Source organism: Cebus imitator, unplaced genomic scaffold, assembly GCF_001604975.1.
Source record: "Cebus imitator isolate Cc_AM_T3 unplaced genomic scaffold, Cebus_imitator-1.0 Scaffold514, whole genome shotgun sequence".
Classification (NCBI taxonomy): Eukaryota; Metazoa; Chordata; class Mammalia; order Primates; family Cebidae; genus Cebus; species Cebus imitator.
Genome location: NW_016107829.1, coordinates 624,788 through 643,685, shown reverse-complemented (window position 1 = coordinate 643,685; position 18,898 = coordinate 624,788). Strand labels below are relative to the sequence as shown.

The following is an 18,898-nucleotide window of genomic DNA, read 5'->3' as shown; positions in this document are numbered from 1 at the left end:
GTAGAGACGGGGTTTCACCATGTTGACCAGGATGGTCTCGATCTCTTGACCTTGTGATCCACCCGCCTCGGCCTCCCAAAGTGCTGGGATTACAGGCTTGAGCCACCGCGCCCGGCCAGAGAAAGCAGTCTTTAAGGCAAGTAATAAAATGGTTGTCTTAACTTGACATTCTCAGCAATCAAGATTTAAAGAACTCTAATATTTACATACAATTAGGAGGATCAACATCTTTGTTTCAAAAAAAAAAATCACTTAAAGAGAGGAAATGGAGTTGGGGTGATGATCACCCTCCAAACTGAACCACCCCAAAGCCCAGAGCCAGGTCCATTCTCCTAACACTGGCCGCGGACAGAGGGGCTGGAAAGACCAAAGTCACAGGAACCCACCCACTAAGCTGATTTCAGCAAAACCACTCCAGCCGCTCGCTTGGGGAGGGTGTGCTCCAGAGACCTACACAAAAACTTGGGTGCACATTAATGCCCACAGTGACTTCTTTAATGCTGCCCTTAGATGTGTGCCAAGCCAATTAATCACCCAATTCGTTTATTTGGGTTTACAGCTTTCGAATACTGAATGAAAGAATTTAAACGTGTGGAACAAAAGTCTTTGTGTTTTGGCCAAAGTATACTTAAGCTATATTTAGAAGGAAATGTGTGTGTATTTCTCTTTTATTAAAACACTGCATAGGGACCCTTCCTTAGCCAAACATCCCTGTTTTGTTTATTGTAGAAATACTACAAAATTTATTTGCATTACTTTAACATATGCAATACATTTTGGGAAATCTTGAAAAGACGGGAAAGGCTTATTAAGGGAGAGGCAGGCAACCACCGTGGTTTTGTTTTGTTTGAATGTACCCAGTATATGAGGCTTTGGGGGGGGGGGGAAATGCAAATCCTGGAAGTCATTCCAAACAGTTGGAAACTCTTCCTCTTAAAGTAAATCCAAGGGCTCAAAAAATAAATATTCAAAAGCATTAATTTGTTTCTAGATGTGTGCGTGCAAGTAAAACAGCAGTCATAATGTGGAAATTTCAGTCACATTTTGCAACTAATTGGAAGCAGATTAGAATTCTGCCTCAGGGGAACGTTGTCAAACTAGAAGCTGGAGCAAATGAAGAAAGAGGTGAAGGCGTCGTGAAGAGCTGACAGATTTACAGCGCTCAGGGCCATAAACGGGTTCCCGGCGGGAAGAAGGGCGCGTCCCCGGCTGCACGCCCCCGCCGCCCCGTCGGGAGCGCGCAACCCCGGGCCTGAGGAGGCGGCGGCTGCGCCCCAAGGAGCCCAGGGCACTCCATCTGCTCCCAAAGAGAACAATCAACCGACCTGCGGAAGAACCCAGTGCGACTGATAAGACGGATAACCGACGCACTGATCAGCTGGAGGATGCAAAAGTCCAAGGGAGAGAGAAGGCTTCTTTATTTTAAGAATGGGGGAAGGGGAGAGCAAAAGAAAGCAGATTGTGGAGGATAATACAGCAATGGAGTAATGTTTGGAAACAGCTGCTCGCTTTCGACTTCAGTGTCTGGCATCTGCTGCGGCATCATGGGAAAGGCTGGTGAAAGATTTGGGCAAGGAATGTAAATGGAGACAATTGGCCAAATGGAGTTGGATGCGGAGAGGCTCAATTGCTCTGTTTTAACATCATGTTGTTCCCTTTGGAGAGCAGAAACAAACAATACTACTTAACTCAAATTACACCTTCAGAGAAGTTTAAAGATTTGGGAATACGAATCGCTTTTCAATTACTTAAGATGTCAAACGATACAAGGGGATAAGATAGAGTCTAGTTGCAGCCTCCACTTCTCAAAGCGTTCAGCTCATCTTCCACCTATCTTCACGGAAAAGCTAAATGGAAGTAGTTTCCTCTGTGTTTCACTTACTTTGAAGAAAAAAAAAAAAAAAACATGTTTAATCACCACTGCTTACTTCTTAACTGGCTCAAGGGATAGTTTCTATTTGTTGTGCCTATTTTCCCCTTCGCTGCAAAGATTCAGTTCTAATTTCATTTCCATCACAAAAGAATTGGCAAAGAACTAAAGCACAGGAACACATAACTGAAGTGCTGCTGTGCTAGTCATAAGCCTATAATAAAGCACAGATTTGATAGCATTATCCATGTACTGTGGTGAACCACACACAAATAAACAGTTTTCCATGAAGAATGAAAACCCAAGGCTTCAACCCTTCCAATTCAAACATTTTTGTTGTTTTTAAAATGAGCCATCCATAAAATCAGCCAAGGAAGTGACAGGAAATCCAGAAGAAATCTGGTCTGGCTATGCACACTTTGGGGAAAAAAGTTAGAAGGTGCCAGCCGAGCTCAGTGGCTCACACCCATAATCCCAGGACTTTGGGAGGCCGAGGCGAGCGGATCACGAGGTCAGGAGATTGAGACCATCCTGGCTAACATGGTGAAACCCCATTTCTTCTAAAGATACAAAAAATTAGCCGGGCGTGGTGGCACGCACCTGTAGTCCCAGCTACTCGGGAGGCTGAGGCAGGAGAATCCCTTGAACCCAGGAGGTGGAGGTTGCAGTGAGGCGAGAATGTGCCACTGCACTCCAGCCTGGGTGACAGAGCAAGACTCCCTCTGTCTCAAAAAAGAAAAAAGTTAGAAGATGCTTTCCAACTCATCCTGATGATGTTTGAGGTGAAGAATGGATAAAACTGTAAAATTTAGGCACAAAAACAAAAGGTACTTTTATGCCAACTAAATTCAAACACATGATAAGTGTAGTTAAAAGATAAAAAAAAGGTACATTTTCTCCAGCATGGGGAACACTTTCTAACCTAACTAGGAACAACTTAGACACAACCTTTGAACCTTCAGTGACGAATGCAAAGGACAAAAAAGTGTACCAAAAGCAGCTAGAGGGCCAAATGTGCTTTCCTAGGAAACTAAACCATAAGTTTTCTTTAATCAAAAGGACAAACAGTGACTTCCAGGAGTTTATGAAAGTATGACCAATTGGAACTTTGTCGTCTGTTGCTAATTGACGCAAATAAAAGAGTCCACTTCTTAAAACATACTACAAACACTTTTTTAAAAATTCTGTGCCACATGACAAAAACCAGAATCGAGTTGACTGGTAGAAGATCAGTGCAACCGAAGACCACGCTATTATTTCAAACTGTCAGGGGAAGGCAGTAAAATTGCTACCAGGTCTCCTTAAGTTACCCTTCAATAAAAAGAAGCCATCAGGGAAATAAGAGGAAAAGAAAACACATCAAAACCTTAAAAGTCCCTTTAAGTAAAATTATACGTCTGTGGCACCATGCCATCTGCTCTCTGGTTAACATAATAAGCCAATCCCACAACCTAAATATCTGTTTTCTGAAATCATTATGTACAACACAAAATATAATCAATATATTTTTACTTGCTTTTTAAACTGTAAAAGCTGCATTCATATGGCATTATTGGAATATGCCTAAATGTCCCTGTAGGCACATTTTTCTTAAGGTGCTAGCTGACAATGAGGATTCCCAGGAGGCAGAAAGATCAGTGGTTGGGCTGGAACAGTCACAGTGAATAATAATCAAACTAGGTCGGGGGTGGAGATAAGAGAGAAAAGAAAGTGGCTTTGAACAATCCATGGAAGTATTAGTTCATCATTTCAAACCCATTTGTTCTAAGTGAAACACCCTTTCCTTTGAGTTATCTATTACAATTATAATATATACCTTTTAGTTTTCATTTAGTTTCACTAGGGGAAAAAGCCTTCTGAATATCAGATGTGATCCCTGTGGTTCCAGGCCCACTGACGCATCAAAATATAAGTATTTGCTTTGTGATCATTTCCGTTCTTAAGGCAAAACCCATCATCTTTTGTTCTACATTCCCAAAGGTATTGCTAAGCAAAATTTAGCAAATATGCAAAATTCAGCTTTAGGAGCAAAGTGCTAAGTCTCACCCTCTTGCATATCCTTTGACCTCTCAAAATAACATTACAAACAGCCCAACTGCTGGTCAATCAACTATGAATAGTTTAACAACCTTTCATTCAGTTGCAAAGGTTTTGTTCCCATTGCCAAAACCCTGAGCTGAAATTAAGAAGAATTTGCGACAGGGAGCAAGTAGTCCCTAGTGAAACTGCAGTTGGGAGAGAGAATTAGACACAGAGGGAGAGGTCCATATACACTGCAGCAGAGTGGAACATAAAACCACCAGTGAAGATTTTTTAAAGAATAAAGCTCATACTAACCAAATACTCCCAATGCAACATCTGTATATGTGATTACAACATTTATATACACACACACCTATGAAATATCAGTTACAGGGCACCAATATCATACACATATTACTTACTCTCTAATGACAACCTAAGTCATTACTGAGGCAGGCAGCTCACCTGTTCTCCATCCCTTTAATCTTCAATGACTACATGAGGAGGGTATTATGATCATTTATCGACAACAGTCCTAATGAAGAAGGGTTATTTGTTTTCCCTAAGATTCTGCTAACAAGGATAGCCCAGTATTTCTTCAGTTCTGACTTGTACATTACACAAGAACATAATACAAATAATTTAGGAATAAACTGTTTAGTATTCAAGCAAAACCCTTGATGTTCAGATTGCTGGCAAGTTCAGAGTGCTGGCAATCAAACCTATGTGTACTGCAGTAATTACTATGAAAAACTTCCAGTGCTTAATATTAAAGAATAGAATAACATGATCCTTTCACCTCTTCTACACCTCTAGAGTGTGTTCAACATGGCAATTATCTTTGTTCAAGAAGCAGAGAGTTTAAACTGCACTGAAACTCAATTATGCCCATGACTTTTGAAAACATACACTCCAAAAGTCAGGTTTCATCGCATTCAAATCACTGCACAAAATCTTACAAAACGGATTTTATCCCCCTCCCACAAGACATCTTCAAACAGAAAAATGACTTCTTTTCTGCTCCGTACCCACTTTTTCACTTTATTAAAGTAGAGGGATGGCTGAGCAGTGCTGAAAGACAAAGAAGAATCTGAACTGATAGAAACAGTTCAACGTGCAGCTCTCCCACACGTCATTACCCAGGCAGCCTAGAACTGCCACCACGTTAAAAAACCAGATCACACACTTGTTAACAAAAAACACATTACTTTACTACTTTTAAGAATGCAAAGGAACTAGGAGTAGTAGATTTATGATTTAAGTGCTTGTGGCTAAAATAGCTTTCCAATTATCAAGGGCCTCTTAGGAAGAGCAAGAATGCATTATGTGTTAATGACCACAACCAGGGGTCCCTTTCTCGACTCTTTTGTCAGAACCCAAGCAGATCCTCCCTGCAGCTTCACCATTAACATGTCTGTTTCCTGTCAGTCCACTCAGAGATAATGTCATTTATCTCAGGGAGGCACAAGCCCAGTCATTAGCTTCAATAAAAGACCTCAAACAGAGGCCGGATAATGTTTTACCCAGGGCTCTAACTAAACTCAGAAGCAAGATTCTTAGTGTCTAAAAGTCAAAGACTCAAAAGTTACCCTTAAAAGGATATTTTCCTCATTATCAACAATCCTAGATTACAGCTCTGAACAAGAACAAGGTCTCTATGTATAGTAAACACCAGCCCACAGCAATATCTCACACAATTAGATTAACTGATAAACGCTGACCAGAGTTAGCGAGAGAGCATTTTCCCCTCCTTGCCTCCAGGGGGAAAATTGACAGAATAATTCAGGTACTGACTAAATAGATCTTTCGAAAAGCTGACCGCTCATTGTGATTGCCTGCAGGAACTGTACAACCATTATAAAGTGTTCAATGGCCGGGCTTCTGGAAATCTTTTAAATGAAAGTGGAACTGGTTAAAATAAATGTGGGAACATGTGTTTTCACAGTGTTGCTCATATTACTGCAATTTCAAGTTTCTATGAAGTACCAGGTGAACTTTTTTAAATTAAAAAAAAATACACGCACACACACAGACATCATCGAAATTGGAGCAAATCTCAGCCATTCAATCCCTCTTTTTCATGCTGAAAACGAAGAACAGATGGTACTTTCCATGTTATTTGAATCTGGTTATTGAACACCTCTGTGGTTAGGGAGATTTCTGCTTAGCACTTTCGGCATACATTTCATTTACTAACTATAAAATGCTGCTTAGGAAAAATAAGTCTTTATAACAGTCTAATTAAAACCATCTTGCAGCCAAGCAATTTCACTTGAAGAGCATTCTTAACCTCTTGACATTTGGACTATCAATCCCTCCCCCGACCTTTTTTTTTTTTTGAGATGGAGTCTCACTCTGTCACCCACGAGTAGAGTGCGGTGGCCTGTGTTCTTGGCTCACTGCAACCTCCACATCCCTGGTTGCAAGCAATTCCCCTGCCTCAGCCTCCCAAGTAGCTGGGATTACAGGTGCACACCACCATGCCTGGCTAATTTTCTTGTATTTTTAGTAGAGACAGGGTTTCACATGCTGGCCAGACTGGTCTCAAACTCCTTACCTTAGGCAATCCACCCGCCTCAGCCTCCCAAAGTGCTGAGATTACAGGCAGGAGCCACCGCACCTGCTCCCCTGCCCCCACTGTTTTTAACAGACTATTTACAAAGTTATTAAAAGTTGCAAAACACTATTTATCTCCTACAGAACAATCTTGATGAGTTATGTGTATTCCTTCTCTCTCCAGCAAAGTTAATAGGTTTCACATACTAAAGTCAGAATTTAGTGATAGGTCTATCATACAAATACCTAAATTCCATGGGTTCTTAGGGAAAGGGCAGCCCCCTCCCTACCTCAGAAAACCCTGTCAATCTACAGAAAAGTAAGGAGCTGGATCAACGCTGATTGGAAGCCACCCTTAGTTACCAAAGTTTTTAACAGCTAAATCCCTTATATAGCTTTCAGAACAGTTTGCTGTCTGACAATGGACTTTGTTCTTTAATTATAGCAAGTGACCTTTCTGCCCTTTTATTTCACAGTAGATACACTATACTCTCTAAGTAGAATTCATATAGGACACTATATTTGAAAAAAAAAGATATCATCCACCAAACTCATTAATCAAAATATGTTCTTGAATTGCTCACACTCACTTAGAAAACGTGCCAGAATTCCCTGGTGAAGTATAAAAAGGCCTCTACAAAAGAATAAAATAAAATGAATGATATCCTTTATGAACAGGTCCGTTTGTAGACACCACCTTTATGACCAGGGCCATCTTAATGAAAGCAATATGATATTACAGAAATAATTTTCTTCTCTGAATAGGTATTGAGACACAACTATATGACCTCCTGTGCCTTTCACTTCTGTTTAAGTATCAGTTGCTTTCAAGATTTTTGAGTTTTTGTATATATTTTTGAATTTTCCAGAAATCAAATAAACCCATCAACTCTGTATAAACTATTTAGTTAGCCCAGCTGAATGCCTCCCTATCTAATAAGTCAAAACTGTAAGATGGCTAAGGAGGATACATAAAGAAGAGTTTCAATACAATGCCATTATACGTCACAAGAAAGGAGGGGAGGGTAGAGAGGCAGGTTTTAACAACCAAAAGCCAGCCCGTCAAATCTACTTATTCAGACATGTCACCGGTGGCTTAACCACAAAATGGGCTATAGAAATAGAGCTCAAACGTCTTAGAATTATGGCATGTTTTGATTTTGTTCACGTATTAAGGGAGTGGCGACTTTTACAACATACTTGTGGTTTCCACATAAAGGAGTAGAACAGTCATTGATTTAATTAGGTTTCATAAGGTCCAATTTATCATGTTTTACATGACTTTGTGTAGTGAAGAAACAGAATAAACAGACCAAAAATAGACATTTAAGCATGCTGTGAAAATTAACCGGTGACAGCAAGTCTTATGAATCTCCTGTGAACCTTCCAACCAGAAAAAAAAATGCACACACACATACACTCCCCTTTGGTTTTCACATGTGGCCCCTCATGAGCCACGTATGATTGCTGAAAATTAATAATCTTCATTCTCAAGGCACTTATTCTTCACAAACCCAGATAATCAAGCAAGGCTGAAGGAAATTAAAACATCGTATAAAATGTCAAAAAAACCTCAGGGTTGAAATAATATTCCACGTGAAGCTTCTTGTCCTACTAAATCTTTACTTCCTAAAAAGTTATCCTCATATCAGTAGGAAGTATTTTCCAAATTGATGCCTAATTTGATGCAACCACTAGTTAGTGGAATTAGAGTTACTTTCCTGGGTGGCATTCATGCAAGGGAGTGCCATTTCTGTGTGCCAAGGATGAAAGCTTCTTTTTTTTTTTTTGAGATGGAGTTTCTCTCTGTCACCCAGGCTGGAGTGCGGTGGTGCAATGTGGAGTTACTGTAACCTCCGCCTCCCGAGTTCAAGCGATTCTCCAGCCTCAGCCTCCCGAGTAGCTGGGATTATAGGCGACTGCCACCACACCCAGCTAATTTTTGTATTTTTTAGTAGAGACGAAGTATAACCGTGTTGGCCAGGCTGGTCTTGAACTCCTGACCTCAGGTGATCTGTCCATCTCAGCCTTCCAAAGTGCTGGGATTACAGGCATGAGCGACCCTGCCAGGCCCGGAAAGCATTCTTAAGGGAAGTTGTTCTCAGGGTGAAGTGGGGGTGGGGAGGAAAGCCTTAAGGAATAAGATTTGAGATCCTGAGCCAACGCCCCTGGACAGAGAATGGCCAATACTGCAGGACCCAAGCCCCTGGATCCAAGCCTCTGAGGGGCTCCTGTGCCAACTCCAGTGGCTAAGATTGGTGGCACAGCTTCCTCTAGTATAGGACCAGAAGCGAATCTAAATTGCAATGTGCTTTCTCCCCTCCCCCACTCCAGATCCACTCTAACTTGTTTGCTCTTCATTTATGTAATTCATATTTATCACATTTATGCTGCTCTAACTGAAGATGAGTTGCATGTATATGAATAATTTAATTCTTCCATTCTTCATCCAGTTTCCTCTGTGACTGGAAAGTGAAAAGAACACAAAAAACTGGAGAAACGACACCACGCTCTAATCTCAGTTGCCATGACAGCAGCCTTTGAGATACTGAAATGTTCCGATTGCCAGCTAAACAAAATTGTTGAATGTGAACATTTGGCTGGAAGATTAAAAGGCTAAGGGGAATGCAAAAGGGCAGTACCTCCCACATTCCAAGCAGCCAGTGAATCCAATCAAATGGCTCTGACTCCTTAACCACAGCCATTGTGAGCACTGGATTAGGGCAATTCATCTAGATAGTTAAAGCAGATTAGAACTGCAATTTGAAGACTATTGGCAACAAAAGTAAATGCCCTACTGTACTAAGTAATGAGAAGATTTCAGAACGCCTTTTAGCAGAAATAATGGGAAACTACACATTTAAACATAAGAATCAAAACCTGGAATTTTAAAAAATTCATTCAGACTCATCAGTGTACAAATTCCGCCTGCCCAAGAGGGCATGAATTTATAAGTGTTCGGAAGCTTTTTGCAAACTTGGCATTATCTACATGTCAACGTCTCTCTCACAACTTTTAAAAATCAGAACTTTACTCTTACACTCCAACTTAAATCCTGAACACAAAAACAAGAATATAAAGGTTTCAGTAGCAGTGAACAATTTTACATTGAAATAATTCTCCAAAGACATATTATCACCACTTACAATCCCAATCGCCAACTATAGCCAAAAAAAAAAAAAAAATTATTTAATAAGCATGTTCCCAAACAACCATGCCACAACCCACACGACAGAAATCTTCTACAAGGCACAACTTGTAGAATTAATCTGAAGGTTAATTTCACAAAAATATCACACACACCCCTAACTCCTTCCCAACCTGCCTGGTGGACAGAACACCTTTTTTCCCCAAACATTAGTCAATGTGGTCTATGACTAAGCGGCACCACCCGCGGTGGGGGGTGGGGGCGGGCACTTCTTCCAAGGCAGCGTGTAACTACAGACTTATACAAAGATGGGAGGAAGGGTCCAAACGGCCTAAATCAACTATCCACAACCGTTCAAAAGCAACACATCATTCTAGTACTCCGATTCACTCAACCGTCTACATCCCCTTTGGCTATGCTTGCACATTTCATGAGCATCAGTCCAGCAACTCTGTTTTATTCTTCTTAGCAGCTCCCCAGTCAAGCTAGGTATCCAAGTGATAACACTCTTAAATCTCTAGCTAAGAACTGGGTGAGGGAACGAGGGTAGAGTGCTAACAGCCAGCAAAACCATCCAGTTTTTGTGCAGTTATGAAACCAATGACCCAACGCTTCAAGCTTGGGGTCTAATTCAGGACCAAGAACAAGAAGGGTGCCCTTTCCCAGTACTATTTTGGAGACAGTAACAAAAAAAAAAAAAAAGGATGAGGGTAGAATGTAAATTAGAATCCTCGACATTCCTCCGGGGGAGGAAACTTGAACCTTGCACCTAAGAACACATTACCAGCAATACTAGGATGAATAAATTAAAATAGAAAAATGTTCCCCTTAAGGAAGAAACCAGGACAAGAGTCAAGCGAGTACATGAGCAGGTTTTCTATTAAAAGCACACGGCAACCTGCTGACTAGTGAGGAACCGATCTACAGGGCAAAAGGTACTTAGAACACTCAGGCCCTCCCACCTGGGAACCCAACACTAGCATCACAAGCAGCAGCAGCAGCAGCAAGGACAGCAGAAGCAAGAGCCAAACACTGTACCCAAGTAAGCTCCCCCATAGCAAATTTTAATATAAAAGATGCATACCACAGAAATCTCACCAAGAACCAGAAAGCATAAAGAAGTGTAAAGCACACAGAGGCACACCCCCACGCACCCACACAAATGCACACAGAGGAGAGTAGGACATCTAGGAAGGCGACTTTATCCTACCTTCTCAGTTTTCAGTTTCTTGATTCGCCTGTGGCTCTCCTCCTCCTCCTCTTCCTTCTTTACCAACATAGCGTTTCCCATGAGCCCTGAATCCGGGGCACTTTTGCTAACTTCCCCTGCAGCGGCGACGCTGCCACTCCCAGTGCCCCCGCAGTGGAAGGGGCTCGCGCCACCTCCATTGCTCTTGGCCCCAAAGCCATAGAGGTGCCCCCCAGAAGGGGCCTGGCCGCCACTGCCATTCTGGTGGCCCTGAAGCAGGTCGTGCTTGTCCTTCCTGGATTTCCCCGCATCCTTATCCCGCTTGGCGCCTCGGCTGCTCTGGCTTTTACCTGGCTTCTCCTCTTTGCTTTTCCCACAGGAGCCTGCCCCCGCGGTGGCGGCAGAGGTGCTGGTGCTGGTACTATTGCTGTTTGAGTTGCCGCTGCCGCCGCTGTTCACACTTTGACCCAGCGCTGAATTCATGCCAGTTGCCTCTCCAGGGCGCCCTTGGACTTCCTGCCTCTTGCCAGTGCTGCTAATCTCGGGAATCCCATACAAGGCAGCAGAAGGCAGAGATTTATTAGCATCCTTAGAAGTTTTACTCCTTTTCACTTTTGATTTGCTGGTCTCTTTGTGTGAATTCCCCTGGGGAGCAGAGGCCTGAACAGAAGCAAATTTTAGGCCATCAGCTAAGGCTGCGGTAGCACCAGCCCCACTGGAGGCCGGACCTCCACAATCCTTGGAGTTGCTGCTGCTAGTGGTGTTGGTGGAATTATTCATCTCAAATTTCTGTCTGTCCTTCTCCAAATCAGCGTCCAAATCAATTATTAAATTTCCAACCCCGATTTCCCAATCATCGCCACTGTCATAAGTATCAACTGTATTTGGATCCACACCTTTTCCTGCAGTAGAAATGTTCACTGACATCCTGAAGATGAGCTCTCTAGAATAAAAATCCGATGAACTTTCCTTTGGAGATGAGGGGACATTCGTTTATCTCCGCTGGGCTTTCTCTCAAAGAAAAAAAAAATCTTCTAATCTTCCTCTTCTTTTTCCTGCCCCACGAATGTGTCCAGGGATTTTACACCCTCAGTCCAGGTCCACCTTTTCCTGTGAAGGGGGGAAAAGTCGAATATTTCTTGTCTGGGTGTTACCAGAATAAAAAACGATTAGTATTGGGGAGTCAGTAAGGGGGACAGGGAAGGATGGAGAGTAAGGTGGCTCATGTATTGTCTCCATAGTCCAATATCAGGTTTAAAGGAAAATAACCAAACCCGAAAAATAAACCCATGACAGTAAGCATCTTACAGTAGCTAAAAGGAAAATCCCTTTATCAACAACACAAGGATAATCACCTTTTTAAAAGCATTAAATTATCTTAAGGATCTGATTCCAGTCCAGAAAGGTTTTTATGTTCCTTTTTAAAGTTTAGGATTTCTGTCTGGCACATGTGATATCTCAACCCCAGAAACACAGCCTGAACACTCAGACAAGAAGGAAGAACACAGCTTTAAACATCCCTAAACATGTCCTAGATCTTGCAATTTAAAAGACCAGACCCTGGAAGTTCTGAGGCTAGTTTTCAGAATAGAATGTTGCTAAATTTTCCTTATTTCTAATTTTAGGTTTCAGTACTTCTTTTTACAAATTGTCTGGGCAATCTGGTTTTTGTTCCCAGTAAGGAACAGAAAACACAACCAATAACTCCCCCCTCGACACACACACAAGCCTCCCTCCTATCCTCTCTTCCCCAACAGCTTACATAATTTTTTTTTTTTTTGAAATATACATATAGGTCTTTAAGAGCATTTCTCTCTAGAAAAGACAGTGTTATATAAAAAGTTAAATATCTGCCTTTTGAGAAAAAAATACATTTAAACAATTCTACCGTATTCCTAGGTCACAGAATTGCTCACTCTGTTAAATATGGTGCTACTGACTGTACGGAAAACTGATTAAGACATACACTTTAAGTGATCTGCGCCAAGGTGGCCTCAATGACCGCAAATGAGTGTGTGTTTGACAAAGAGCAGTTAAAACGGTTTTTAAAGGGATCAGCCCCTTTTTAACAGTTGATTGTCAAGAAAAAAATAAATAAATATACATACATACACACATACACACACACACAGACATTGCTTACCTTTTAATCCTTTATCATTTTTTAATTAGGCCAGCAAATCAAAATGCCTTTCCCACGCCACTCGGCAAACAAGCCTGTGCCTCATTTTACTTAAACACCAAATGATCAAGAAGGAAGAAACCAAATAACACATCTCAGCCAGAATAATCACTCGATAACATTATTCCACCTCCCCACCCCCCTTTTGGCAAACGGATCAGTCCTTTTCTCCTTAAAAAAAAATGTGTCACTGTACAGCTGGAAGATAATGTTTCACATTCACAACAGAAGCACCAAAGGTTTTTTTTTTCCTCTTAACAAGCATCGAGAATAATAGTTTTTTTAAAAAACAGAGAGTTTAGAGAAAAAAGTTTTCCCAACTTCTCATTCCGCCTTCAGTTCCAGACTTCAGAGTCACCGTGATCAGTAATGATCCCATGTAGCAAACCTACAGGCGTCCGCTAGTAACAAGACAGAATGTGCTAACATCGGGATAAATTAGTGAAAGGGAAGAAAGAATAAGAAGAAAGGACTGAAAATCTGGGCTGGATTCCGCCTGTTAGTCGGGAAGTGGCATTTTTCCGCCCGTCCTGACAGATTTGATTTCTTGAACTAACTTAAGAGAAAAGGAGCGGGGAGTAGAGGGAGGAGGAGGAGGAAGAAAGGGTGGGATGAGAAGCTGGGCCAGAGGAGAAAAAGAAAGGTGTGGAGGAGGAGGGAGCAGATGATTCAGTGAGCTGATAAACCAGTTATAACAGCATTCGCTCGGGGCGGGGGGCGGCGGTGTGGGGAAAATAACGGCGTTTAAAATGGGCTCAGTCTTCGAAACCTAAAGGATGTGATGTTTTCCTGTCTTATGTTGTTTTAAGAAAAAGGAACTGAGTTCCTAGTATAGTTCCCGAGCGGGGTGGAATCCTCTGTCGCTCAGGTCAATCAGTCATGTGGTAATTCGATAATTAGAGTCAAAAAAAGGTTTTTGTTTTTTTTTTTAAAGGCGACCTTTTTCAGGAGTTTTTCCCTCTTATACTCGCAGCCAACGGTGTGTCTCCCTTTTATTTATTTTTTCTTTCCTCCTCCTCCTCCTCTCGCCCACCCCCTCCTGTGTTTAGTCAGATGGCCCTGGAGCTTGGCTTAGTATTTTTAATTAGCTGGCGTTTGGAAGCTAAAAGCAGTAATGAATTGTTGATGGATTGGAAGTAGAGAGTCGCTTTGCTGGAAATGTCGGGGCCGGGACAGGGGGATGGGCGAGTTAGTAAGAACCAACCATCTAAAAGGAGCGATTTTGTTACAGTGCAAGCCTTTCACATCACGTGAGGATCAAGGGCTCAATTGGTTGTCGTGAGAACAAAAATGGTGACAAGCGTATCAAGAAAATACTGATCTGGTCTTTAAAAAAAAAAGCTGAAGGTCTCTCCCCTCCCCCTGCACACACTCCCCCACTCCTCCCCGCGCCGCGCACCCCGCAGTGAGCGAAGCTACAAGTTATGAATGTGAAACATTTCTCGGAGATGTAGGATCTCCGAAGTTCGGAAGGAGTGAAATGTAATGAGCACAAGAGCGAAGCAGATGTTTTAAAGAAACACTTTATAAACCTTTCCTCAACTTATCTCCAATTTGTCGGTTTTCCCAAGGGGCCAGGGACGGGGACGCCTGGGGGAGGGAGAAAGGTACCTCCTAGCTACTTGGAGTTTAGGGACCCCCACTACATGTATTAAACAAAGAAAAACCTTTTGCTTGCTCCCCAGCCTGGTCCTGTCATAAACACACCATTGTTACTATTTGTGGGTTTGTTTGGGTTGGGTGGAGCTTTTATTTTTTTCTCTTAATGGTATTTTTGTTGCTTGCTTTTTTTAAGGGGATGGCGAATGGTAATTATAACCATTACATGTAATGAGTGACTATTCCCTTGTTTAATATTAAATTATCGGGCACTGGGATCTGACAGGAGACAGAAATCGGCTTGTTCTGCCCTTGCCCCCATTTTCCTGGATCGGTTGGAGCGGGGGTGGTCTGCCGAGCGAGGACAGGAGAGGGAGGGAGTAAGGTGAGCTAGAGAACTGACATTGCAGACCAGGATATGTAACTGTGTCACTTTTATTCTCCTTTGGGTTAGAGCCCAAAAGCTAATTTACTCCAAGTTACCCCGAGTGCCGAGTCAAGCTTAATTTGTGTGAACTTACAAATGCTTCACCCTCTACTGAACAAAATTCACCCTCTTGGGTTGTTGTTCTAAATGCAAAAGCCAAACCCTGTAACTAGTTCCTCATTTCTATGCATAAAACTCTCACATTCCCCTGCATGAAGTCCCCGCTAAGTGCTATATAGAGACACACCACGCAACCGTACTTACGGTCTGTATTGGATCGAGTTGACCTTTTCCTTCTAACTGCATTGAATGTGTTTGGTTGCAGCCGCTTTATTTTGGAAATTATAATCTCTTCAACAAATTTATTATTAAAGAAGATGGACCATCAAATGTCACAGACCGTCCTGTGTATTTTTTATAAAAGCAAAAATTAAAATTTAAAAAAGCAAAACAAAAATCCCCCTGGTGCACACACACAACAAGCTTGTTCTGCAACACTGAAATCAGGACTGAAACACAACACACACACAGGGGGAGTGGAGCAAAAGAAGCTCTCAGCCTCTATACCTGAAAGGGACTTCTCTTTGTTCCCAATGCCCTTTCGCATCGGGCCAATCAGAGAGCAGCTTTTATGAAACTGGGCTCTCTCATTGGCTAGCTGCTTTCTCTTGGCTACTGTAGGGGGTTGAGATATACACACGTATAAAACACACACTGAGAGCGGGTGGGGGTGCGGTGGGGGGTGGTTGTGGAGACAAAGCGTTTTATTTTCCAACCAGATTGGGGTTGAGGAACCTCCCGCAGTAAGAAGGAAAAAAAAAATGGTGCGCCTCTTTCAATTACTACATCATTCACATAAAACACTTATTTATTAAAACAAATCTCAAACAGGCTGCGAGGAGAGGATGTCGGTAAATACAAGTTTGATTGTGTTATCTTGGGGGAAATAATGTATGTGATCGCTCAGTGGCAGAGGGAAGCCAAATGAGCCACCAGCGCGTAGCGAGGAGAAAAAGGAGGCTGGCTGTGTGGAAATGACTGCGATCATTTTGCTGGCTTCCCTTCCTTGTTCCAAGGACTCCGCAGCCCAACTCCCAAGACTGATTTTCTGTATTGCAGCTTCTGGCTTTCAACCCTCCCCCGACCACTTTGCCCTTCCTGCAATTTTTTTTTTTTTTTCTTCCCTGTGTCTCTCTTTTTACTCGCTGATTAAATAAGAAAAATCGATCTGCGGGTAAAGGCGATGGTGGGGAAACAAGTAACCCTTTTGTTTCCAGGGCTCTGGTCTACAGGCAGTGAAGTGTGAAAGCAGGCGACCATTTAACCAACACTACGTGAATGGTTCTTCCCTGAAATTAGTAACAAATCTTTTCCACCTGGTGTTATGTGGCTCCAAAAAGGAAAAAAATAATATTTAAATAAGGCCCCAGCCTACCGTTGTAACACCTCGGGCCGGCCTCATCTTTTAAAAAATCGACTTGTGAGAAATAAGTGTCCTAGGAAGATTAACCTTAAATAGTCCCAGTACACATATTTAAACCGTGGGATGGTCAGAATTCCTCTTCCCCCAAATTTTCTGGTGGGGAAGATGGTGTCATAAATCCTCTGAATGCTACATCTACAATCCACAAACACAGAAATATTTTAGAATTTATTATAGGACAAATGTCAGCAACCAAGTATTTGAGACTCGGGTCATAGGATTAGAGAGGTTAATATGAAATAACAAGTTTAACATTTTAGTGTAACAGTAACATATTTAAGCTAATGTATTTACATATATTAAGCCTTTAGAGTGCATTTAATTTTTAATTTTTTATTGTTACCTTCCTTTATTTTTAGGAGCTAAAATGTGGACATCTTAAAGTAAAAGGGTACTGTGAATCACAAGCATCGTGATCTCAAATTGTAAAGAGCCAGTACTACTAGGATTGTAATTTCCACATGACAATTGCAATTTAAGATTGTGTCTTAACTGAGCCATATGGACACACAAAGTGAATGAGTGCTAGCAGAAGACAGCTTCTGATGTAAATATTCAGTGATGACTTCGTGGATCAATAAAAATATTTATGTCACATGTTTTAAATAATGGCTATTGACTTATGTTTGAGCTTTCAGTATATTTAGTCCATAAAAAAATTGCCAATTAGCTGTTTCACTACCATAAATGAACTAGATTTGAGGCTGCAAATAGTAATAAACAGCAGTTTCCACCCTTTATTGGGATATATAAACCAGAGGAATGCAATCTGTAATAGTCCTTAGCTCTCCCTAAGTCAATTTGTATTCAAATCAAAGCTGCACTTTAACAAATAAAATGGGGCAAATTGGGCATCTGAAATCTACCTATCCCCCATTTTAGCTTTGAGATTTGTTTTATATTTTTGGATATAGAGATTTTACATTTGTGCATGCCCCATTGATAACAATACAGCACCATACTGTGATTTTTAACTTTTCTTCTTTTAAAAGAGTGATTTCTCAAGGGATCAGATCACTCTTGGGCACTTCCTGTGTCTCTGGTGTGTCATCTGCATCTCAGTCTTTGGAAGCCCATCCCTACCCTGTATGTTATATTAGTTTGGAAAAATCAATAGTTAGCTCTTAAAAGAACGGGACATTTAAAAAATGAGACCTAGTGAAGATGGAGGAGATTGGAGTTTCTCCAGTACAAAACAAATTACAGTGTCTGCAGCACAGATGAAGCCTAACTAAAACCAAAGTTTAGGGTTCCTAATAATCAAATAATCTAATCTAACCCTGGCTGCAACACTTAAACTCAAACCTTAAACCTTTCTGAGAAACCCTCCTGGCCGAGATAAAGGCTTAGGCCCAACTCGACCACAAGGTTAACCCAAACCATTTTGATAAATTAGAGCATTTCCTTCCATTCCACCTCCACACTCCCTTTACACCCCACCCCCACCTCCTTCCTCCCAGGTTCTTCCAGGAGACTTTTGAATAAACCAGTGTTGTCAGACTGGCTTTTCTTGTGTTTGTTTTGTTTTGTTTGACAAAGGGACCAATCAAGAGGCATCAGAGGACCATCAGCTAACTGAAGACTGAAACTAAGACAATTAACTACCAGCTTTGAAAATCAGAGCTACTCCTCTCGCAAAATGGACACGTTTTCTGTATTTATAGAGACAAAAATATTATCTCAATCTCTCTTCAAGGTAACTAGGAACCCGTTTGTCTCCTTTCTAATATCCACATGCATATACTTCATCATACCAATACACTACCTTATAATATACGCACTTTGTAATTTTACATTTTAGTGTCTACTCAGAGTGGTGGTAGAAGAGAGGAGATGACTGGAAATGAGTATTTACAACAGAGGGGTGGAAAGAGCATGAGGACTGTGTAAAAGGGGCACTTTAAAAGTATAATCCAGCTCTTTGGGAGGCAGAGGCAAGGATTATCTGAGGTCGGGAGTTTGAGAACAGCCTGACCAACATGGAGAAACCCAGTCTCTACTAAAACACAAAATTAGCGGGGCTTGGTGGCACATGCCTGTAATCCCAGCTACTTGGAAGACTGAGGCAAGAGAATCGCTTGAACCCAGGAGGTGGAGGCGGAGGTTGTGGTAAGCCAAGATCACGCCACAGCGTTCCAGCCTGGGCAACAAGAGTGAAGCTCCAACTCAAAAAAAAAAAAAAAAAGTATCATCCCACCTCCAATAACCTCCACTATCCCCTCCTTGGGTCTCAAGATTAACTCTGCCAATACTTACACTACATCATTGTCAAGGTCATCAAAAGGAGGTCACTTTCCTCCTTTTTTTTTTTTTTTTTTAAAAATAGGGTTTCACCATATTGGTCAGGCTGGTCTCGAACTCCTGACCTCAGGTGATCTGCCCACCTCAGCCTCCCAAAGTGCTGGGATTACAGGCGTGAGCC

General features: G+C 41.7%; 1 protein-coding gene across 4 annotated transcripts in view; it reads right to left on the bottom strand.

Moving 5' to 3' along the window:
• Positions 1-15,549, bottom strand: part of ZNF608 (zinc finger protein 608) — a 115,223-nt gene extending 99,674 nt beyond the window's left edge. The window contains exons 1-2 of one of the 4 annotated variants that reach the window (XM_017514081.2): positions 15,258-15,549; positions 10,807-11,895 (exon numbers count right to left, since the gene is read on the bottom strand). In XM_017514081.2, coding sequence (XP_017369570.1) covers positions 10,807-11,712 — 906 coding nt within the window. In that variant the 5' untranslated portion in view covers positions 11,713-11,895; positions 15,258-15,549. Of the gene's footprint in view, positions 1-10,806; positions 11,896-12,140; positions 12,860-12,928; positions 13,639-15,257 lie in introns of those variants that run through there. The other 3 variants (XM_017514080.2, XM_037733304.1, XM_037733305.1) reach the window with 3 other exon arrangements.
• Positions 15,550-18,898: the final 3,349 nt, after the last annotated feature.